This window comes from Arabidopsis lyrata (genome assembly GCF_000004255.2).
Source record: "Arabidopsis lyrata subsp. lyrata unplaced genomic scaffold ARALYscaffold_8, whole genome shotgun sequence".
Classification (NCBI taxonomy): domain Eukaryota; kingdom Viridiplantae; phylum Streptophyta; class Magnoliopsida; order Brassicales; family Brassicaceae; genus Arabidopsis; species Arabidopsis lyrata.
In genome coordinates this window covers 18,282,836-18,307,323 of record NW_003302548.1, presented here as the reverse complement: position 1 = coordinate 18,307,323, position 24,488 = coordinate 18,282,836, and the positions used below count along the sequence as shown (strand labels likewise).

Here is a 24,488-nt window from a genome sequence, read left to right as displayed (position 1 = left end):
AACAACAAACCAATACAAAATAAAATATAAAAATGAAGAGAAGATAAAAGAAAATAAATGAACAATACAAAACTAATAAGCCTTGCAAGGTCAAGAAAAATCTTCTAAAATATAGAAGAACTTTCTATTGATGATTTAGTACAAACAAAACTATTTTTATGAAAAAAAAAAGAATTAAAAAAAAAAAAGCTCAGCAAGGATAATGCCAATGGAACACTAATGTCCAAGAAATCTTCTTCTCCCTGAGATACTCACACGTTCGAAAGTACAACCATGATGTAAAGGAGAAGGTTGAAAGAGGGGAACGATCATCATTATGATCATAAATATCATCATGAGCATTATGATGATGATCATGATCATGATAATCAAGAAGAAGAGGAATGATACGATGCTTTTGCTCTGAAGTGATGATGTGAGAGGGCAGGTGAAGTTTGTGTTTTATATAGGGAAATAAAAGGATGAAATTAATGGAAGCTAGACCTCTATTTAATACTCCATTAATAACAAAACATTAATGGAAGCCAGAGAAATCGTAAAACAAAACTCACATTAATAACAATATCTTTATAATTTACACATTTACCAAAAGATTGTATAAACAATTATTCACGAGTCAAGGTGCGTAAATTCCAAATCTAATTATAAATATCTATTAATCTACTTTTACACGTTACATTGGAAAGTCTTGTGATTTATTCTACTAATAGTCAGAGAGTCAAACGAAAGAAAAAAATCCCAAAAAATACGAGTGCCCATACAAAACGATAGCTGAAATTACACGTTAAACGAATTTCGAGTTGATAAGCACTCTAAAATCGTAAAGACTGTGTTTTAATTTGGGTAACCAAGCATGTATATATCATATATGCTCTAAATTTTTAGTAGAAAATGGAGAAAAATCACATATAGTTATGCTCCGCATTTAACACGATACGTGCGCAAAAATCGAACAAGTCTAACTTTTAAGAGGTTTAGAACTGACATTTCAAGCAAAAAAAATGGTTTCTTGAGAAAAAGTTTGGCTCGCTTTTCTTATCAAGATTTGCCTCGGTTTTAAGATCTTACTTTTAGCCGAGACTGTTGGTCTCTGTCACACTTTTTACCGTCTGAATTACAAAATTTGGGGGGAATCAATTTAGCTCTCTCCTTTTTTTTTTACCTTTAAAATTTCCTCTGTCCTCTTTCTAATTTTGACGTATCATTTAAGAAAATTAGGGTTTCCCATTTTCAGAAAAAAGAAGTCAAGAGAAAAATTCAAAATTGAAATAGCCAAGCAATAATAGTCAATATTTTTATATAAAGGCATAAAGCTAGACAGGAGATTCATTGGGTTTTTGTTATGTCCTTTCTCTACCGTCTCTCGTACGTGTAATAAAATTAATTATCAATACAAAATGCTCACCTTGCTCTCTCTTTTAATTTGGATATCAAACATATCAAATCACCTCCAAACTCAAAGCAAAAATGATGACAACAAGATTTTTTCTCAATGGACATGTATATAGTTTTAGTTGAAAACACACGTATAATTAGACAACTTACTATATATAATGTATTCCCTCCGTATTTGAATAAATGTCGTTCTAGCCTTTTTTCTGTGTTTTTAATTAGTTGTCATTTTAACAACTTTTGCATAAAATTTCCTAAATTACCCCCAATTAATTGATCATAATTAATCAGTCTAAATTACCAAAACTACATATACCAAAAATATAATTGTAAATAATCGTTTCTCATAAGGTTCGTTTTGTAATTCTGTGCCCTTTCTTAATTCACCCAAAAACATTTGAAACGACATTTTTTCAAATACAGAGAGTAATGAATTTGGTTAAGACAATCTCGGAATCTTCAACTAAAACAAGATGATATATTTTAAAAAAGGGAAATTGGAAAAAAAGGATATCTACTAAAATTTTTGTCCATATATACATTTTTGGTGAAATTGTCACTTTGGACCAAATTACCACTACACCCTATTTTAAGCATTTTTAAAAATAATTAATCACAAGAATAGGTAGATATACAAAAGTAGAGATGATTTGAAGTGAAAATTTTTAGATTTGATTAGAAAAAAATTGATTTTTTGATAGATAAAGTTTCTTCTAATTTTGTTATAACATGTTTTCTAGAGTTCTGCGAAAGTCAGAGTGTGTATTCTACATTTTTATACATGTTCTACAAATTTTAGACTAGTTTTCTGTTCTAAAAATTTTAGAAGTCCGAAAATCATATATCTAAAATATTTAGAACATGCATTCTACGCTCTACTCTATGTTCTAAATCTTTTTGAATACCTATTCTACTAATTACTACATCTTCTGCCATCGTTAGAATTTGTAATTTTCTTTTAGAATGTAAATTCTACTATATTGTAGATTTGGTTTTCTGAAAATTTTAGAATTTTCTAAATATAGAAAGTAAATTTTCAGAAAAGAAAGTAAATATTTATTATAGATTACGTTTTAAATGGATATTAATTGTTTAGATTATGATCTACATAATTCAGAAATCGTTATCTATATTTTTTAGAAAAAGTTAAAACCAAAACGTTTCTAAACCCTAAGCTAAGCCATCACTTTTGATTTCAAAATGTATGTAATTAACCAACTAGCCCAAAACAACTTAAACTGTGTTACAACATTTTCAATACAGTTAATTCCACATATTATCTCCTAAATAATGAAATCTTACAACTTACAATCCAACATAAATAGAAAAAAGAGAGGTTCAATTAACACTAAAAATGGAAAATATTATATCAAGAAGGACGATCTACCTAATTTACGATTGTTGTTACTTGTTACTGACTTACTGTACCTAGTATTGTCAAGTCTTGGAACCGTTCTTGTTCTTGAAGCATTAGGATTAGCTCTAACATGACCCACCATTGAAACCGGAAGTGCTTCTTCTTCATAAGCTCTTCTCTCCATCTCCTCTCTCATCGTTTTCTTCTTCCCTTTCACTACCATCGCCACCACCAATAACCGTAACAGAAACGCTCCAATCATTGACCCAATCACACTCCCAACCGCCAATTTCCCTCCGCCACCGTCATTCACCGCCGGAGATGACGGCGGCGTTACCAACGTACTACCACGACCACTACTATCATGAGCTCTAATCACCAGCACATAATGCCCTTGTCTTGTTCCCAAGAAAACGGAGGCTGAAACTTGCTCCCTAAACGTTATGTTACCGTTACTTGTGAAGCAAGCACACAAGAGAGATGAGTTCTTCTTTGTGTTAGGTTTAGGGCTCCCACTTGCCACGCTATTCAAGAACTTGATCAAAATAGAGTTTTGTTCTGTGCCCATTATATTAATCTCATAAGGATTCACAGCCACACCATACGGGTTTGAATTGTAAGCCAATAAACCAAGAACTGGAGATACGAGCCCGTAATTATAACCGGTTTTGACTTTTTAGATTTGTATTTAATTTTTGTAAATAAATTAGGAAGTTTTATTTTTTAAATCAATTTTGAATTAATTTTGAGAGAAAATGAAGGTAAAGTTGGGTTTTGATTTATAAAAAACCTATTTGACTAATTTATCAAAATAAGGTATATTTGGACAAAAATTTTAGTAGATATCTTATATATCCAATTTTCTCTTTTAAAAAAGGAAAAAACAGTTTGATTGTATTTAATGGCGTTTTTATATGTAAGAGAGGAGAAGAAACAAAAGCTGCAAATGTATAAATAGGTGTAATCATCACAAAACTTTGGGATGTGACAATACATTGCCAAGCTTCTGTCTCTTTCTCTGTTCTTTCTCTCTGATGGAGTAATTCTTAATTATATGCAGAAACAGTGAAACAAAAGTAAGTTTTCGAAATTGAAGAAGGTGTAACATGCATGCATATTTACCAATTCTTCAACGTTCAGATTGTCTAAGTCAAAGAATCTCTTATACCAATATAGAAAGTGGGACACGACGACTTTGATACTCCTCCAAATTTTTTTATCGGGTCAGAAAAATATTAGTCTTTCTATTCATGAAAATTTGATGTTTTAGAGTTTACACATATATTAAAAAATGATTATGATTTAATTATTTAATAATTTTTTTCTTTTTATTAAATATTTTTAATAATATATGAACCAATAGTAATCTAAAACAGTTAATTATTTGTAATCATTACGCATTGAAATCTACGATTTGTTAATATCAATTAATAAAAAATAAAATAAAAAGCCAGAAAATCAATCTTTGTGGAACAGACCTAAAACACTAAAACATCAAACTTTCAGGAACGGAGGGAGTAATTATTATTGTCAACTCGGAAATAAACTTCATTTTTTACTTTTTGCAAAAACTTTGCAATATTATTCATGAATATAAGGAGGTTTGGGAAAATTGCAAAAAAAATATTTGATCTTTGTTACTTCAAACAAAAACGACACACAAACTTAACTAGTTGGGCTTTTACCAAAAACTGCAGGCCCAAAAAAAAACAGAACCGGTCCACTAAGTATTCTTCGACTTCTTCATCTCCGAGAACATCTTTCTTCTAGTTTTTCAGCTTCTTTGATTTTTTTTTCAATCATCTCCTGCTGCAGCTGCTTATGGTCCTGGTCCTTTGCAGGAGCAATCAAAAAGTTTGTGATTCTTTACAACATTTTTATAACGTCAAGGTCACAACCATATTTTAGTCTCTTGCCCTACTTATTGGAGTTTTATGTCAGCCCATATAGGCCCATATTTGTTTAGTGAGTATATATATGTCTTATGATTGGGTTTCCATCTAATTTGAATATATGTATTGTTTTCCAGATTTTAATACAACCCTATCACAATTCATTTATTTGACGAAAAAAAAATCACAATTCATTTATTTATACAAAATTTCTATTTTGGGAGTCTCTCTGGTACAAAGTTTTTCAAAGCTCTCTGCAAATATATCCGTTTATTGCCAATTCCCTTTTAAAGCTTCTCTCTGCAAATGACGTACCAAACAATTTGCTTTATGACTTTGACTAACTGAATAGAGATGGTACAACACACACTCACACAAAACCCACTCTCACACTCAAAGACTCTCACACACACTTACTACATTTTTGAAGATTCTATATAACGCCACAACTTTTTCATTTGTAGAATCCAGACACAAGCAAAGACAAAAAAAAAAAGAAGATGGAATTAGAAAATGGGTTTCCTCCATATCCAGATTTCCTCAAGATCTTTAACTCCCATGAACATGCTCAACGTTTGGTAAGTAACCATCTTTCTCCTTCTCTCTTTATCTTCTCCAAATTACCTCTCTTGTAGATTCTTGAATGATATAAGATTATTTTGATAAGATTATCCTTGAATGGCTTGTTTGTGTGTGTTGTGTTCTTGTTACCTTAGTAGAAGAGTTTCTCTCTTGGCTCTGTTTCTGTTTAACACATAATTTTTTATTCCTCTGTTCTGTTGAACTGTTAGTTTGATTCATCTACTCTTGATCTTTGATTCATCTGTTCCTGTTCTATTCGAGGTCCAAAACTGAACTTTGTTGCCGAAAAGTAATTTTCAATATTAGCATGTCTGGTTCTGTTCCTGATTTCTTAGGAGTTTGGTTCTGTTCCTGATCTCTTAGGATTTGCTATGTTCAGCTTCAAATCTTATTCCTTAATTAATTCTTGATCTCTCTTTGGCTTGGTTTCTTTATCACTAAGTGGAACGTTAAACCTACGTGTGCCATTGTCACTTCTTAGGTAATCCCAAGAGGTTACAACAAGTACTATCCAAACCCTCTTCCTCAGACAGCTGTTCTCAAGAAGCCGGAAGGAAGCTTCTGGAATGTCAAATGGACAATAAGCCAAGAGGAGACTATTCGCTTCCAAGAAGGTTGGGAAAAGTTTGTCAAAGACAATGGTCTTATTGACAGAGACTTTCTCTTATTCACTTATGATGGTTGTCGGAGCTTTTGGGTACGAATCCACCGGAATGGCCTCCCCTTGGAGCCAACCGCTCCTATCAAAATACAAGAAATATCAGATGATGAAGATGATACAATTGGTCATGGTGATCATCATATGGAAGAAGGAGATAGCCATGAGAACATGATCGTTTCTCTCTCTCTCGGAAGCAGCGATGAAGCTGATGACGATGATGATTATGATACAACGATTTGTGAAGTTAACAAAGCTAGTGAAAGTTCCAAGAAAGGTAAACTAGTACTTGTCTAGTTTTGTTTCCACCAAAATGTATTGATGCTAAAATTCTTATTGAGTGATCTTCAGCAGGAAGGCTTGCAAGAAAGCATCGTGCTGATTCTATTGCTGCTTCTATTGATCCGGAAACTTATCTTGATGATCCCAAAAACCCGTTCTTTATTTCAACTTCATCGTGTTCGAGGCGTGTATTGGTATTAAAGCTTTTTGAACTTTATGTTGCTTTGTTGTGTAATAATTTGTATTCATTTTCTTAATCTGTTTTATGTTGGTTGATTCGTAGGTAATTGCTAGGCAAGTAATAAAAGACTATGACTTAAACTTTGACGGCACTATCAAACTCATCGATGGATTCGGGGAATTAACGAGAAAGGTTGGGAAATGGAAAGATCGTGTTGTGGTATACAAGTGGGACGAAATGTTTACGAGAAACAAAGCAAATCAAGGAGACGCAATCATATGTGAGGTTATACGCGAAGAAGATGTTGTTCGCTCCATCAAAGTGCACTTCGTGAAGAATTAAAGTTTATTTATCGTATGTCCTTTAAGTTTATGGATGATGAAACCTTTGTCTCTAGGCTCTTAAGGAAACATTTGTAGTATTTTTTCTCTAGGGTGTATGTTTAGGTTTTGAAGTTGTGAACTTATGATCTTTTAATTTAAGGTTCTATTGCATTTTTAGTAGAAATGAATGGATATGTTAGGAAACTAACTTGCTAGTTTAAGGATTTGCTTTCGAAATAGACCAAGTTACTAAAATAAGATTTGAGCCTTTACTCTTTTACATAAGTTACGTACATACATACTCTTTGGCCCATTATTATTAGGCTATCTTCAGGCCCATTATAATACATAATTTGATGGTTAGTCAACAATAGTGTCTGCTGTCTAGTAATAACTGAAACTTAAACCTTTGTATGTTAATTTCAGTATCTCTTTCTTTTTTTTCTTTTAACATCCGCATTATATAATCTTGTCAATTATACTTTTTGTTTTTCCAATGGACCATTCATTCCTTAGTGTGGTTTTAAAGCTTAGATATTTCGTGAGAGCTTTGAACTAGAAGACAGCTTACTCCTCTATAAGAAATTAAGAAGTTGAGTTGTCCAAATCAAACGCGTCAATAAATTTATAGCGAATCCTCCAATTTTCTTACAAGTTGCCATCTTTTTCACATTTATTGAGCATACATTATTTAATTATTTCACAATTCTCATGCATTCAATAAATCTAAATCTACCCTACTTGATCAAAAAGGTTATGTTTAGTATTATCCAACCACTATATTAAAGTACTAATTATTTTGACATCAGAATATAACAGTTTTTTCTCCTTTATCCCGACGCAAACAAACAATTAACAATTTATAACTTTATACGTTAGATTTCATATATTTTAATTAAAGTAATGAATCTGTGAGACTTTTGCGTCATACCTTTTTGTAGTTGTAACAGGTAAGGCTTCTAAAGGATAAAATAATAATTTAATATTACTAGTTAATAATTTATTATTAACAAAAAGAAAAAAGAGTTCGAGGAAAAGGTCAAAATGCAACAATAATTGCAGAAATTATTTAATTAAATGACGAAACACATGCAATGTTCATCATTCAGTGAACCAAACTTTGTTTTAATTTAATATTTTTTGTTATCTTCCTTAGCTTTCAACTTTTCAAGTGTGTTATCTTTCTTTTTTTGGAAACTTTTTGTTTGCTTTTTCTTTCCATTTTTGTCTTTTTCTCTTACATTTTTTCGTTCTCTATAGAAAAATGCAAAAAAAACTAAGCAATTTGCAGATTTTCTGCCATTTAAAACTGCTTTTACACTTCTTAAATCGAGAAATCAAATGGTCCCCTAATCTAAACGACGACTAAAGAAAATGCAATTGTTTAACTTCTTTAGATTAATCTTGTAAGTGAGAAAAAACATAATATTAACTTTGAATAATCTTTCATTATTTATCTATCAAATAAATATCTATAATCGCTACATAAATCACCCCTCCCGTTACCATATATAAACACAAAAAAGCTAGACTGTGGAGTAAAACAAAAAAGAACTATAAACACCTTTTTTTTTTTTTTACTATTTTTACCCCTAACTGTTTCCCTTTTTCCCCCGCCAAAACCAGTTGAGACATATTTACATCTCTACCCTTCCAGATTCCACCGTAACAACTAAACTCCAATCTCTGTTCTCAACTCATTCATACTGCCAACGTAATACTTGTCGGCAGTAAATCACCGGCGTTTCGTTCACCGGAATCTTCATCTAGCTCGAGTCGAGCAACTGTACGGTCACCGTAAGTACCGGAAGACGACACTCGAGCCTTAAGTTGGCTCAACACCGGAACAATCGCCTTTTCGATCCATTCCTCTAACTCTGTCTGGCCTAACCACACTCCGCTCAAGATTCTCTGAAGTGCCTCTTCCTCGACTTCTATTGATAGCGATTCGCCTATGATTGTTGCGAATCTTTCAGATAATGTTTCTGTGATTTTCCGTCTCACAGCTCCGAAATCAACTGCTCGAAATGCTACCGCATCGTCTACACGGCTGACCATATCGTGGAACGCAAATGGAACGCATTGCAGCGACAACTTTCCGCTAAAGCCTTGCTCTTCTTGATCGTTATCTGTTGTTAGATCGCTTGTATTATGAGAACCATCATCCGTATCAGCAGCTTGGTTCAAATCGAAAGATAAACCCGATCCATGTTCTTTCTTCGGTTTCGTCAGCCTCTCCTCGTCGCTGCACAGCCAACTTGCTCGTCGTTTTCCAAATTTCTCCCGCATGCATAATCTCAAACGCCAGCTTTCGCTAGCCAAATCTCGGAGTTTTGATTCATTGTCTAGGAATGATGTTTTGGTCCCTGCGAAATGCCAGCTCGCTGTCATAACAAATATCACGTTACCTAAACTGATCTCACGGCCGTGCGAGTCACGAATTCTGCCTCTATCCATCGCCTGTTTTATGCTTCCACGCACCAACATATCCGCTTCGTCAATATCTTCAAGCAAGATAACGGAGAACGGACTCCTCTTAACGGTTTCCGCAATCTTATCCAACGCGGTTTTACCACGGAAACTAGGATTCCCATCTGCAGTATCCTGTCTCGACCCGAGCTGAATCATTGTCGGATTCGTCCCATACACAAGTGAAGACAGAGCTGACACCATTTTTCTCTTCCCCAGTCTATCCGGTCCTGAAAACAGTAACCAGACATCTCCCTTTGATAAAACACCGCGTCGTTTCCCATTCCCGAGCTTGCATTGACTAACCGTTGCAGCAACCGCAGCGGCTGCATCATTCTGCCACCAAACTTTCTCGGTCATTCCTTTCAACAGTTTCTTAAACAAATCAATGTCTAACGAATTCCCGAGATTCTCCTTTTGCAAAACACTGATATTATTGTTGTTCTGCACTGATTCAGACGATATGCAGCCGAGAAAGTCTCTCACTTGCACATCTCCAGTTTTCTCCGAATCCTGAAATACGCAAACACAAGTACACCAAATACGTCAGGTTTGTAACTTCGATAAACATTTTCAACACAATATACAGATTGTCAAATCAACAAACCTCTGTTCGTCCAAGAACAAGATCGGTCTGAACCGGGCTCCCGGGAGGACTCTTCTTCTTGGCCTGCTCAGCCACCAAAGGACTCATAGGCTTCAAGTGTACCCTCTCACGCAACTCTCTATTGGGCTGTAACTTAGGCTGCAACGGCTGACGAAGAAGCATGTTAGGACCGTAGGAGCTGGTAGTCAACGTTATAGGAACCGGGATCGGAACAATCCTCTCGTTCTTGTTATGAAAGCTAGGATGAAGACGCACACATGCATCATTCCATTTCTTCTGCACTTCTTCAATCTTTGCCTGCTGTAATAAAAAACATTCCAACCGCAAAAAACATTACGAACTAATAAATCTATGATCTGCAATCATATCATAAAACCATTGCTATTGTCAAAGAAAAGATTCAAAAACCGGAACTTACCGGTAAACGATCAACCGGTTTAGCTTTCAACAGCCACTGTGGCAACTGTTTAGGCTGAGCTACTTCAGATTTAACCTCCGCAGAAGTCACTGAATCAATCTCAGCGAGTTCTCGTTCGTAACTCTGTGAACACTGTGGACAACATTTCAATATCCTATTATTCGCAGGCACAAAGCTCTTCAATGGCGTGAATGATTCCAAATTGTTCGCAAGCCTGAATCAAAACATGAATCTTTCTGAGAGAATTCAAAAAAAGCTGAGATTTTTCTTTAGCAAAGATGAAACTTTGACACAACCCACCTCGGGAAAACTCCAGACGCCGGAGCTTTAGCTGCCACCGACACAGCTTGAAGATCCCAATCAGTCTCCATTGATGGATGATAAACTTGACATCTTAAATAAGTCTCACACGTGGCAGTTCCGATAAACCAGAGTCTTCCTTCAAACTTCTCCAAAAGCTTCCGTAGCTCCGCCACTGCTGTCCTCCCAACCTCCACCGCAAGCGTAGCCGGCGGTTGCGTTGAACTCGGTTGCTCCACTAGCCATTTCAAGTCACCAAGATCAAGAATTACTCCGCCACCAACGCTAGCATCCGAGTTCTTAAATCGGTTCTCAAGCAACCCATCTAATTCCTTAATTCGCAGAGCCTTATCGGAATTGATCTCCTCTAAATGAATCACCTTTGAGTTCTTCACCGCTAAATTCCCAACTTCTCCGACCTCAATTTTATTAAGGATCTCACGAATTACCCGACCCGGCTCCGAATCTCCAACCAAAACCGGGTTTTTCTTCTTCGCCCGACCCAATATATCCATAACCCGCTCAACATCATCGTTCTTACTCACCCCTGATTGCGCCGGCGACGCGTTCTGTTGTAACCGTGGATTAAGATACGAATTCCGGGTCATCGGACCTCCACCACCGGGTCTAAAATTCAACCCGACTGTAGAAACACTAGGAATCGGCGTCGGAGTAGTCGAATTATTCAACGACTGTTCAATTGTAGCTTTAACGGCGGGACTTGAAAAGCTAGCTTCTCTCATAACCCGACTCACACTTGGATCATCCAAAATCGAGATAATGAGCTGTTCAAGCTCAACTTTAACGGCCAACAACGGTTGTTGCTGTTGCTCCGGACATCCACGGCGTTGATGAGCTTGCGCTCGTTTTAACGCCGCCATAAGCGCGTTTGAAATCGGAGGATCGTTCGCCGGAGTCGCTGTTGCTGTTGGGAGACGCTCGAGAGCGACGCTGAAGCAGAGCTCGAGGGCTCGACACTGTAGAGGATGAGATGAATTGGGATGAGATCGGATACAAGCTCGTCGGAGAAACCCAGCCGGAGAAGCTAAAAGAGTGACTGCTACGTGGAGAGGTGTAGTTTGGCCGTGATTACGACGCGCCGCTTCGGCGATTGATTGGTTTAAAACGGTGGCAGCCTCCGGCGTGAGAGTCTGTTGAATCGTACTTAAACCAGCTCTCATCGTTCTTCTTCTACTTCCACTTTTGTGTTATCTCTCTCTCTCTCTCTTTTTCTTCAATTATATGTGGGAATTAAATAATTGGGAAATAAAAATGTGTAAAAATCGAATCTTTTATTAGGCTAAGAAGATGTGAAGGAGAAAAAAAAAAAAAAAAACTGAATCTTTTGAGTTGGGTTCTCAATTATTCAGACAAGTTTATGAACTGGGTTCTGATCGGGAAAAAAAAGGGAAAGAATAAGTATAAGATTTTTGCTTGAACTCATTCAAAGAATATCCCACCGGCCAAAAGAAATGAAAAGGCTTTAGATAGGTTTTATAAGAGAAGAAGGAAAAAAGGTAGTCTTTTTTTCTGAATTTAAGGAGAGAAAAAAAGAATAGAAGTAGACAAATTGGGATATCAAATGGATCACAAAAAATGGCTTTTTAGAAAAGATTTAAGGGAGACTCACAAAAATACCCCTTTTTCCATATCCTTTTTCAAAAATGCTCCCTTTAGCTGTCCATTTTTAAAAATACCCCTTTTTATGTACAAAATGACTAAATTATCCTTCTTTTAATAAAAGACATTACAAATATATAAGAAAATATAACAAAATTAGGTTCACAAAATACAAAATATTTTTGGCGGGAAAAGTGATCCCACAATTTTTTCTGCCAAAACACTTGTAAAAACTTGTAAAACCTTTAAAATACCTTGTAAAATTTTCCCGTAAATTTTTTTCCCGCCAAAAATTTTTTTTTGCGGGAAAAGTGATTCCGCAATTTTTTTGGGGTTAAATTTTTGGCGGGAAAAATTTACAAGGTATTTTAAAGGTTTTTTACAGGGTATTTATAAGGTTTTACAATGTATTTTAAAAGGTTTTACAACGTATTTATAAGGTATTTATAAGATATTATAAGATTTTACAACTATTTTATAAGGTTTTACAAGTTATAAGATTTTACAAGTTTTTTTATAAGGTTTTACAAGTTATAAATACCTTATAAAACCTTATAAGTACCTTGTAAAACCTTTTAAAATACATTATAAAACCTTACAAAACACTTGTAAATACTCTGTAAAACCTTTAAAATACCTTGTAAATGTTTCCCGCCAAAAAAATTTCGCCAAAAAAATTGCGGAATAACTTTTCCCGCAAAAAAATTTTTTGGCGGAAAAATTTTTTACGGAAAAATTTTACAAGGTATTTTAAAGGTTTTTTACAAGTGTGTTGGCGGGAAAATTGGGGGATCACTTTTCCCGCCAAATAAGGTTTTTGTATTTTGTGGACCTAATTTTGTTTCAAATAAGGGTAAAATGGTCATTAAAAATTAAAAGAGGGCAAACTTAAAAATAGACTCTCAAAAGGGGCATTTTTGAAAAGGGGTATTGAAAAAGGGGCATTTTTTACAATTTCTCAAGATTTAATTTAATAAAAATAAAAAAGGAAGGAACTTTCGGATCCAACAAATTGAAGATAACAAAAAAAAGTAAATATAGAAAGGTGGGGAAGAAGTTGCAGAGTGAAGAAAATTCAAAGAGAAAAGGTGAAGAAGAAGTGAATAATAATAAGTACTACTACTTTAGTTCTTTTGCCCTTTTCATTTAGTATAAAAGCTGTACGCGTATCTCTGCCTCTTTATTTATATACACACATATATGCAAAAATGGGTATGTTTCATACATACGCCAAAAAAATAAATACTCTCTATATTTCAAAATATAAGATGTTTTAGATAAAAGCACAAAGTTTTAAAAATTAATTAATCTTTTTTTAATATATTTTTTAATTAAAATTATAATTTAATATTTACTGAAAGAGAGCTTGGTCAATGAAAACATTTACTGTAGAATATAAATAGTTACAAAATTGTACAAATTTAATTTTTGCATAAAAACTTGAATTTTTTTGTCCAAAACATCTTATATTGTGAAACAAAATAAAATAGTTAAAACATCATATAAAATGAAACTGATGGAGTAACATTTGGAGAGTATAATAAATGTATATAATAATAATTGTGGATGTGTGTTATATTGAATTTTTCTATTGCTTAGTTGCATTTATCACCTAAGTATTTAAGTTTGAGCCATCAGAAGAACAGGTTTGGTCTGTAGTACAAGCTAGCTAGACAAAGAATTAAACCATTAATTATTTTAGGGAGATTTTATTTTTAATATGACAATCACATCATTAAAACCACTATAGTTATTATTTTTTGCTAAGATACTGTTGTTTAGAAAATATTTTAATATTTTTTACATAATTTTTTAAATAAATACTATGAAAGATATCGCTTTTTCTTTTATTCGAATCACACTAATTTGAGCGGTATGCAAAATTTATTATGAAATACATTTATAAGAAATACGTAAATTTTTTTTTCCATTAGATTAATTTAGATTTTTGACTAACTTTGACAACTTATTATCTAATTCCAGCATTCATATATATAAAGTGATTTTAGTTTTTTTTTTTTTTTTTTGTCTATTTTTCTTGTTTGTTGGCTTTATTGATAAAGATAACTTGTAAACGAGTGATAACAAAAAGTCATTAACAAACAAATTTGTGATACGAAAAAGATTAAAGTCATGTCAACTTTTCAGAATTCAACATTTTCTCCGTGATATATATGAGAAACAAAATTCAAAAGTAAATAACAGGAAATATGTATTTTTAGGTACCTGTGTTCATGAGATGTCCATGGCAAAATTCTATTAATGTGAGATATCACATACTAATAGTTTGCACACTTTAAGAAATGTGAACCACAAAAAAAAAAAAAATTATACACTTTAAGAACAATTAGTAGGTGGAAGTAGATAAATATAATAGCAACGTTTTTTAACTGGAAAATAATATGCATTTGAATAGGTTTAAAAAGATTATGGTGGTCTATGGTTTGGAATTCTTTCGAGTTTCGATTATAAGAAAACAACAAAGATCGCATAATTTAATAGGACTAAAATTTCAAAACTTGGAGTCTATAACTATGGAACAATTTATACGATTTTGTACGACAAAAAAACAATTGTTAAACGATTTAATTTGTAAGGAGGTAAAACAAAACTAAAGAGTCGTTATTCCAAGGATTCAAAATTAAATAGTCATTCAAAGTCAATACGCGTTTTAAAGTAGACTTGATAATATATGCGTTTACTCGAGTCATATAAAAGATAAAAATCTTTGCTTTAGATTGACTATCTATCACACTTTTAACTAAGCGTTGACTTACCTTTACTTTGTTCAAAAGTATGTTATAAAAAAAAAAAAACTGAATTAATTACGTAGTTAAAAGGCTCAGCATATAATTTTTAATTTGCTGATAACACGTTTATTAAGTAAATACTTTATTTGCTTTTCTTATACAAAAAACACATTCATCTCTTATTCACAATGCTATCATAAATTAAAGATTAAAACGTGAAAATCAATGTTTGTTTTAAGATTACGATATAGTATTTGGTGGTATTTCACTAAACCGGTAATAATGACAACGAGTTAAATGACACAACTTCATCCTTAGAATTTACTCTTTGCAAAGTGGCCAGGTGCTATAGTATAATATTCATATCACATTGAATTTGAATTTGAATATATATAAAATAACTTTATGGCAAAAAAAAAGAAGAAGATATATACTCAATGCATTTGTATCTTCTTAGAAAGTTCCCGTAATTTATTTCCTATGTATTTATATGAATATCTTAGTTAGGATGCGAGATAGTTATGAAACTTGCAATCGATGATTTCTCGTGTGCTCAATTAAAAGGCTGTCGTGACTTTCATTATTTATATTCTTACATTATTTTAGTACGAGAAAAGGCTTAAATGTTAAAACTATTAGGGAGTTATATATAAATATAGTATAATTCTTAGAGTTTTATGTTGATATCCTTAAGTATGTTTAGGGTTCCTGTAATATGTATATATACTCTTTCTTTGATATGAATAAGATACAACATTCTCTTATCCTTTTGGCATGGTATCAGAGCTAAGGTTTTAAGAAGAAGATCAAACAAAGGGAGAAAGAGAAGAGATTATGGTTGACGGTGAGAACAGCGGAGGAGGAGAGCTTGCGTTGAGCAAGAAGGTTGCGGAAGGCGGCGGTGGAAGTGGACTCACGGTGGCGGAGAAGGCTATGGCCTCTCCACTTTATCTTCATCCTTATGATGGACCGGGTAATTTGATCATCACTACTGTTCAATTAAAGGGAGAAAACTATGAAGATTGGGCTAAGCATGTGCGGAATGCCTTGCGAACCAAACGGAAATTAGGGTTTATTGATGGGACAGTGGAGAAACCTACCAAGGAGGATGAGATTGAACAGTGGAAAGTGGTTAATTCTATGTTAATTGCTTGGATTATGGACACGATTGAGCCGACTCTCAGGACATCGATTTCTATGGTTGATGAAGCTCAAGCGTTGTCGGAAGATTTGAATCTTCAATTCTCTGCAGGCAACGGACCGAGAATCAGTGAGCTTCGGGCTGATATAGCCAATTGTAGACAAAACGGAGATACGGTGATGGTGTATTATGGAAGATTTAAGAAGATGTGGGATGAATTGACAATTTACAAGTCCATTCGATCATGTAGTTGTGGAGAATTGGCTGCTCAGTTGGAAGAAGATCGTAATGAAGAAAGAACCAATACCTTCTTGAATGGTTTAGACTCTGCGAAGTTTGGTACGGTGTGTTCTACAATCACTAGTATGGAGCCTCTACCCAAGCTATCACAAGTCTACCAAAGGATCATTCGAGAAGAGAGACAACTCACGATTACTAGGAATGGTGATGCGACTCCGGATGATGTGGGATTTGCGGTCCAGGCAGCGCAGCGCGGTCAGACTTCAAATTTTTATCGCGAGAAGGATGTGACATAAAACTCTAAGAATTATACTATATTTACATATAACTCCCTAATAAAAACTATTACTTGCATCCATGTTTTATTTTTAGTTTGTTACTATTAACTTTCTATCTATCCTTTTTTGAAACCCCGAAAATAGATAAACATAATTAAGGGGACAATGATCTCAATAGTCATCACTTACTCACTTCTCTGGTTTTCCACAATATATGAATATATATATATATATATATATATATATATATATATATATATATGTTAATCTCTCTATCTAGGAGTAAATCATGTAGAATTTCGATGGCATATACACTTAATTAGATATGGGATCATAATAAAACGTTTTTTACTTTTTAGATATGAGCTTCTTAATTGTTAGCCTAAAGTCGAATACGTAGTTGACAAAAGTAAATAAAAAAGGTCGTACGTATACACCCTGTTCAAAAAATCTCCGCGTAGATCCGATTACTCTCCGCTTAATCGCTAGGCCCACCCTATCCGCCTCGATTAATGACTAATCCCCTAAAGAAATCAGTCACCCGATTACTCTCCGCCTAATCCGATTACTTCCCGCCTAATTCGATTATTCCCCGCCTAATCCGATTATTCCCCGCCTAATCTTACATACCCCGATTATTTTTAGATTGCTAGTATAAACAAACTTTTTATTTTTGTTATTCAATCATTTGAATTGGGAGTTTGTAATGTTTTACAATAACTTATGTTTAAATTTTAATAAAAATCATAAATTTGTAATAAAAATCATAAAAATTTGTCTCAAAAATATATTTTTATGTGTTTGATGCAATTTTGAAAAGAATATTGGATTAATATGTTTTAAAAATATTAAAATAACCCTAAAACTAATCCTCGATTAATCCTCGATTTTAATCCGATTTTCCGATTAATCGCTAGGCCCATGCCGAGCGTCCGACTAGCGCCTAGCGATTTTTCGAACAAGGCGTATACGTATTCAGATAAAAAAAAAAAAAACGATCGTATTATTCAAACTAAGCTAATAGTATACGTCGATATCGATATTATATTTACTTCCCTGTATAAGTATTCTATTAATTTTATCACACTACACTTCTTAATTTTATAACACATAGGTATTGTATTTGATAATAGATCTTACGATATTTAAGTTAAAGTATTAGTTAGTTGCTTAGTTTGACAAAAAAAAATGTACTAGTCGTTGGGGATAGTTTTTTTTTGGATAAAAGTATGTGAAGGATAGTTACTTTTTTGGCAGTGTTCAAGAAAGCGTTAGGCGCTAAGCGGGCGGTGATCTAGTGCCTAGCGCCTAGAACGCCTAATCGAGGTGTAGGTGATTTTTTAGGTGGTTTAGACGTTTATAACATAAAACATTATAAATATGATATTATATATAAAAGTTATATAAATATCTATATAAAACTAAAAATTATGAAATTATAAACAAAAACTAAATAAAACATTTATTTATATTTATATTAAACAATATATGAATATTTATAACTATATATATAAATAAAACTCTAATTGAAATTGAAAAAACACATTAAACAAGTTCTATGTAATTCTAGGCGGTCAAGGCGGTTATCTAGGCATCGCATGAGAGCCTAGCGCCTAATCAGGGCCTAGAAAACCACGTAGACCGCTTTTTATAACACTGCTTTTTTGGTAAGCGTTGTTAATAATACAAAAATAAATCTACTTTTTGCTAAGCTAATAAATTAATCAAGAAACACTTTAATTAGTTAATAAATACCTTAAAAGGCCACAAAAATTATGATGTGCCCTTTTGGTAACGCATGCTCTCTCTTCCCTTTCCCTTTACGCATTTTCTTCTCCTCGATATTTATTGTTATCTGACGAATTTTGCAAATTTAATTAATCGTCTCATCTCTCAGGCATCGAAACAAAGTCTACAAAACAAAGAGAATAAATTACAGGGAATGAAAATACTAGGCTTGTACGTTTGGATATTTGGGTCGCATTCGGGTTCGGGTTTTTTGAGATTAGAAAAGTAAAATCCGTTCGGGTATTTTAAAATTTCGGGTTTGGGTCGGGTTCGGATCGGATATTTCGAGTTCGGATTCAGGTTTACCCGAAGTATTCAAATATTCTATGGTAAATTAATCAAGAAACACTTTAATTAGTTAATAAATACCTTAAAAGGCCACAAAAATTATGATGTGCCCTTTTGGTAACGCATGCTCTCTCTTCCCTTTCCCTTTACGCATTTTCTTCTCCTCGATATTTATTGTTATCTGACGAATTTTGCAAATTTAATTAATCGTCTCATCTCTCAGGCATCGAAACAAAGTCTACAAAACAAAGAGAATAAATTACAGGGAATGAAAATACTAGGCTTGTACATTCGGATATTTGGGTCGCATTCGGGTTCGGGTTTTTTGAGATTAGAAAAGTAAAATCCGTTCGGGTATTTTAAAATTTCGGGTTTGGGTCGGGTTCGGATCGGATATTTCGAGTTCGGATTCAGGTTTACCCGAAGTATTCAAATATTCTATGCAAAGTATTGAAAAATACTCAAAAAATTTATAACCCAAGTGTTTTTTACCCGAATCTTGCCAAAAGTAGCAAAAACACCCAAAAATATCTTAACATCCGAATAATTTAGGCGCTTAGATTATTACAAGTATAAATATTATTATTATATTATAACTATGTACTTATATTTCGGGTATGTTCGGTACTTGTTCGGATTCGGGTTCGGGTTTTTTGGGTTGTGAGTTAGAACCCGTTCGGGTATTTTAAAACTTCGGATTCGGGTTCGAGTCGGATTTTTTGGGTCAGGTTCGGTTCGGTTTTTCGGGTCGGGTATTATGCCCATGCCTAGAAAATACGGTCAATTGAAAATTAAATTAAATTTATATTTCCTTTGTTTCTAAAAAATGATGTTTAAGCTTTTACACACTCTTTTTTAAAAGTAATTCTTATATTTTCTAATTATTTTTTATTAGTTTAACAGTATTGATTTCATTTTCTTCTATTTTTTATTGGTGAGATATGAAAATAATCATGATGTTGACACAAAACATTAATTTTGATGGAACAAAAAAAAATTAAAAAACAAAATGAGTAAAACTTAACAATATAACTGTTTAGTTCAGTTATATTTCTATATATACATGACAAAAATGGCAGAAGCTACGCCAAGGTGCGATGACTTTGGTGATTCTAATTTTGTAAACTTAAGTGTGTTAAAAGTATTTTAGTCGTTATGAAAAGAAGTGAATATGAGATTGGTGGTGTGGGTGAAAAAGGCCAACGCGTGATATTGCTTCTTCGACAATCACCTTTTTCCTAATTATTAGCATCAAATTTTAAGTTTACTTTATCTTTCTCGGTTCATTACAATGTGAAAAAGCCTTTTTGTCTCCAATTTAATTTCTTTAAATAAGATAAAAAGAATTTGCTCAAAAAAAAAAAAAAAGATAAAAAGTCAAACAAACCTTTTATGCACGCTACAACTTTGAAAATAGGTTTTCTATATTATGGAATTTCCATACGTGTGCATATATTTTATTGCATGAAACATGTTAAGTGGCATTGGTTATTTTTACAACAGAAAATTTTGGTTCTTTGGGTGTATATCTTTTTTGAAATAGAAAATGAACATGTTCTAAGAAATATGGCTTCTTTTTTTGTCAGATTTATCTATTTGATCCTTTCGAAAGCAATATTTGGATATCAGAAAGAAAAGAAAGAAAGAATCTTGCTTTTCACACACGAGTTCTACTTTTGTTTTTGAAGTCAAAAACGTTGTCGGTGCGCATTGAGAAGATGGATCAATCAAAAAGATGAAATTTTTTACTTTCTTTTAAAAGACTTTCTTACTTTCTCACAAAGTATGAATTATAGATGAATGGAAGAAAGAAATGATGAGAAAGGAAAATAAAGTAATAAAATAATCATTTTTTCTTGTTTTATGATTATTTTGACTGCTTTACTTACACATGCACTTGTGAAAGATGTTTACACATCTTGAGCACCATCGTGTCATCTTCTAGGTCAAGCTTTTACCCAACACAACACTCAAAACAAAAGTGTTCTTTTCAATTTTGAAACCCACTTCTTTCTTTTCTAATTTATCTCTCTTGTTATTTTAATTTATCAAGCAAGTCAATTATCCGGACGTTGGAAATTCTACTTGTTCATTTGATTAACATGAATAAACAATTATGAACTGGTATTAACATCAATAAACAAATATGAACAATTATAAATTTGGTAGGCATCTCTAACCGGAATTTCTCACTCATTATTAAAATTTAAAAAGTGAAAGGAGAAGTTAAAAACGAATCTAAAACGAGAGACTTTTTCAAAACTTTTGTTCCACGTAAAATTAAATTAAATACTTAAACTAAATAGTTAAATTAAATTTTAAACAAATAATAATTAAACTAAATAAAATATATTATTATTTTAATTTGAAGAGACTCTCATCAGTTCCAAACCGATAAAGATGTTCTAAATCTCAATGTTAGATACTACCGCATATTTTGCTATTTCAAAGATATAAATAGCCAGGAGGAAAATTAAATTAAATTTGACTTTAGTTAAGCTCTAAAATGCCAAGTTTTTTTTTTTTTTGTCATCTGAATTTTATTAGAAAAGCTTGTTGTGGAACCATGGAGAAATTACAAAAGGCCAAAAGAGGGAAACTAAAGTCGGCGGACAACGAAACAGTCCCCGAAGACAAGAGCCTGAGGAATACGAAATTTTCCCGGAAATTAGACCCTAACAAAGGGAACTAAAGACACAACTAGAAATACCAAGCAAGAAATTTCAAACCAAAATCGAGAGAGGGCAATCCCTTATACAAATAACAGAAACAGAAAGGCTTGAAACCTAGAAAACATCTTCTCCTCAAGCTCCTGCAAATGAGATTTATCAAGGTTGCCCACGGCCAACCCAAAGACAACATCAACCACCTCCTATCACGATGAGAGCCGATCTCTCAAAACCAAGAACCAAGAATTCATAACCCAACAAGCAAAACCACTAAGAGAGAACCTCAAACAAGCTTCTGGATGCGACGACGACGTCTGATACGCCCATGGACGTCTAGTTAGAATCCTTCAAAACACGATCCAATCTAAACAGATCTGAAAAGCAAGGACAAGGAGCGAAGCATTAGCCCTCAAATATCACCGCTCTCCGAAACGAGAAAGACGATAGCTCGAGCCAGCCATCAATCACAGCGAACCACACCAAGGAGAAGAGAATCTGTAAACTTGAGAACTAACACACCTTCAAACCAAACAAAGCTTCTGCCAACGAAGGGAAAGAACTAAGAGGGAACTGCAAGCTGATACGACGAGACAAGGGTGGGGAGGAGAAACAAAGGCTGAACGGAGCAAACTCTAACCAGCAACAAAACCACACCAACGACATAAAACATAGATAAATACGAGACTAGCAACAAAAACTGTGACATGAACAAGCAAACCACAATGGCATTATTCATCGAGCCAACCGTAGATCGAACAGATCCAGCATCATCATCTTTACTGTAATCAGAAACCCTCACAGATCTAACCACTCTGATCGCTTCCTCAACACACCCAACATCAACAATCGAAACAAACTAAACGATTCCCCAAACAAAATCTGGAAATTCCACAAATAAGAAAGGAAGAAAACACAAACTCCAAGAACATCACCGTTTCCAGATGAAGATACAGGAGACAAAGCCGGCAGGAGAAACTCCAACCATGAGCAAGCTCAGCTATCGCACACCATCTTCAAAACCCGAAACCAGATCAAATTCAAAGAAAGTTTTCTCCAGACAAAGCCGCAAAGGAAAGAAAACGAAAAACTAAAGCAAGATTAAGCAACTAAGGGAGTGGCCAGAGCCGGTGCTAAGAAAACCACTACTCTCCAGCCTCAGATCTGAAATTTTCACCAAACGGCGGCAAGAGAAGAGAGCGTTTTTAGAAACTAGGGTAAAGCCCAACTCTTTCTAGCTAAGTTTTTTTTTTCTATTCATTGTTTTTCTTGTGGCTTAGATCAATGAGAAAAGGATATTCATATTATGCCAATTTTGATATAGACAAAAAACCGAAATTAAATCAAGCAAAAAGGATGAATATTGGTTTCTTTCCTTTAAGTGAAGGCTTTCACATTATAATAACGTGTCTTCCATTGACCTTATCGTACTTCGAAGTCGATCAATCAATAAGGCGGAGATTTAGATGTGCTCAATAATAAAAATTTGACTTTTGAACAAATATGATTATTGAAGTATGCATGATTCGTGGAAGTCCTCTTGGCCCATTGGTTGACCAAAAGTTGATTAATGTTTTTACACTAAGAGAACTGGAGTTCGAGTCCCAGGTATTACGATTTATTAACAAATTTGCAGATTAATGGAGGTAAGTGTGCAAGAGATCTCCAGCGATGTACAATTATAGCCGTTCGCCAGAATTCTACGCAGAGAATGAAGTGTCGCCAGGTCGTGGATCATTGAAGGTATTCATCAAGATTACGAAGAAGGAAGTGTAGTCTCTCGTGGATCTAGTAAAGGTCGAAAGGAATTGTCAGTTGTAAAATCGTCTATGTAACAGTTCTCATAATTTATAATTAATAATAAAATCTAGATGACAAAAAAAAAAAAATGCATTATTCCCATATATATAATATATCAATGTTCTCCACTACTAAAACGAAGCTTGCGTTGATAATCCGTCGGTTATGCAAGTGACGAACAACACAACTGATAACATCATCATAAATATTGAAATATATATACATATTATAAACTAAATAGCTGTGGGTTATTATATTGGCTATGTAAAGAACATATAGAATCTATACATATGCTTTAATATGTGTGGAGTAGACTGTAGAAACATATTTTCCTATATGATTTGGTACGTACTAAAAGCATTTCCAACACATTTTTTCATTTAAAAAAGAAGTTGAGCAATTCTATGGAGTTAAGAGTTTTTCTCTAATCCTACTCCATTTTGGAATTGAATATTGAGGATTCCATCATCAGGCTAATCAAATCTCCTTAGTCGTTACACAGGTTAAGCTAACCATATCTGTGTCTTGATGTTTTCTCATCTTATGTTTTTAATCTTAAATCGTGTTCCTGTATAAGGATGGATTTGAAAGAGGTTATATATACGCGTAAGAACTTTCTAGAAGTTGGTTTATTTTAGTTAGTGGGTTGCTAGGAAAAGAAAGAATCGGAATCAAATGAGGCAACGTTGTTCGCATCATGAAATAGTGGAGAAGTCTTACTTATCTTCTGTCTACCACAAAACCATACTACTTGGAATATTTTCCCAATGCACATGTATACAACAAATATAGGAGCCTCACCACCTTTTTTTTTTTTTTTGTAAATAAACATATCTTGAACATTTCCGCATTTGTTAACTCATTAATTACATGTTGTGACCCATGTAAAGTATTTGTTAACTCATTAATTTCCGCATTCGAGTAAAAAAGGAATGCTAATAAAAAGTCAATGGCTTCATAAAATCAATAAATATACGAGCATTTAAATACCTTTTTCCCTCACTTCCTATGGTTATGATCCATGTAAAGTAACTATACGTACTTTTCATATCCATTAATATACGAGCATTTAACATCCAATTTAAAAATCAGTTGTCTGTCTTTCATAATGAATATGCTAGATAATGAATAAATAATAACGCAAAAAAGAAATAAATGCTAAGTGTGTGTTTAATTTGTTTGGATCATATGGCCTTCCTTGATGCTTATCTTTAGGCACATTCATTACATGAAACAAAAAATTAGGTGATTATTTATTCAGTGCCCAAGGGACCATCGCAACCACACAAAATATCTATCCACATTTATTTTCCATTTCAATAAAAGTCCACATAATAATGTTTTTAATATAATAAAAACAATGTTTTACAAAAGGGAGAATTTACTTTTTGTTTTTGTATGAATGTAAAATTTATATTCAACAAAAAAGACTGTTCTTACTTTACAATATCAAATT

At 33.5% G+C, this 24,488-nt stretch overlaps 3 protein-coding genes and 1 long non-coding RNA gene across 6 annotated transcripts; 1 reads left to right on the top strand and 3 right to left on the bottom strand.

Annotated features, from left to right (window-relative positions):
- Nucleotides 1–2,617: 2,617 nt before the first annotated feature.
- Nucleotides 2,618–4,301, bottom strand: LOC9302300. The gene is made up of 2 exons (XM_002864480.2): nucleotides 4,250–4,301; nucleotides 2,618–3,421 (listed from the first exon to the last, which is right to left on the bottom strand). Exons 1-2 carry the CDS (start codon nucleotides 4,299–4,301, stop codon nucleotides 2,757–2,759), a joined length of 717 nt encoding a protein of 238 aa, XP_002864526.2. The 3' UTR covers nucleotides 2,618–2,756.
- A 544-nt stretch (nucleotides 4,302–4,845) lies between these two features.
- On the top strand, nucleotides 4,846–6,925 carry LOC9300602 (B3 domain-containing protein At5g57720). 2 transcript variants are annotated; one of them, XM_002866179.2, is made up of 4 exons: nucleotides 4,846–5,219; nucleotides 5,705–6,158; nucleotides 6,236–6,357; nucleotides 6,447–6,925. In XM_002866179.2, the coding sequence occupies exons 1-4, from the start codon at nucleotides 5,142–5,144 to the stop codon at nucleotides 6,684–6,686; spliced, it is 894 nt and encodes a 297-aa protein (XP_002866225.1). In that variant the 5' UTR covers nucleotides 4,846–5,141; the 3' UTR covers nucleotides 6,687–6,925. The 2 variants fall into 2 exon arrangements, with proteins under 2 accessions (XP_002866225.1, XP_020881209.1); XM_021025550.1 differs by having other exon boundaries at nucleotides 6,233–6,357.
- Nucleotides 6,926–8,074: 1,149 nt separating this feature from the next.
- LOC110229494 (protein SUPPRESSOR OF MAX2 1) lies at nucleotides 8,075–11,971 on the bottom strand. Of its 2 annotated transcripts, none has more exons than XM_021029846.1 (4): nucleotides 10,462–11,971; nucleotides 10,162–10,375; nucleotides 9,744–10,040; nucleotides 8,075–9,649 (listed from the first exon to the last, which is right to left on the bottom strand). In XM_021029846.1, exons 1-4 carry the CDS (start codon nucleotides 11,640–11,642, stop codon nucleotides 8,369–8,371), a joined length of 2,973 nt encoding a protein of 990 aa, XP_020885505.1. In that variant the 5' UTR covers nucleotides 11,643–11,971; the 3' UTR covers nucleotides 8,075–8,368. The 2 variants fall into 2 exon arrangements, with proteins under 2 accessions (XP_020885505.1, XP_020885499.1); XM_021029840.1 differs by having other exon boundaries at nucleotides 9,744–10,043; nucleotides 10,462–11,969.
- A 9,109-nt stretch (nucleotides 11,972–21,080) lies between these two features.
- LOC110225660 lies at nucleotides 21,081–22,618 on the bottom strand. Its single transcript, XR_002329882.1, has 2 exons — nucleotides 22,168–22,618; nucleotides 21,081–21,609 (listed from the first exon to the last, which is right to left on the bottom strand). It is a non-coding gene; the product is annotated as an uncharacterized LOC110225660 (long non-coding RNA).
- Between the last annotated feature and the right edge of the window lie 1,870 nt (nucleotides 22,619–24,488).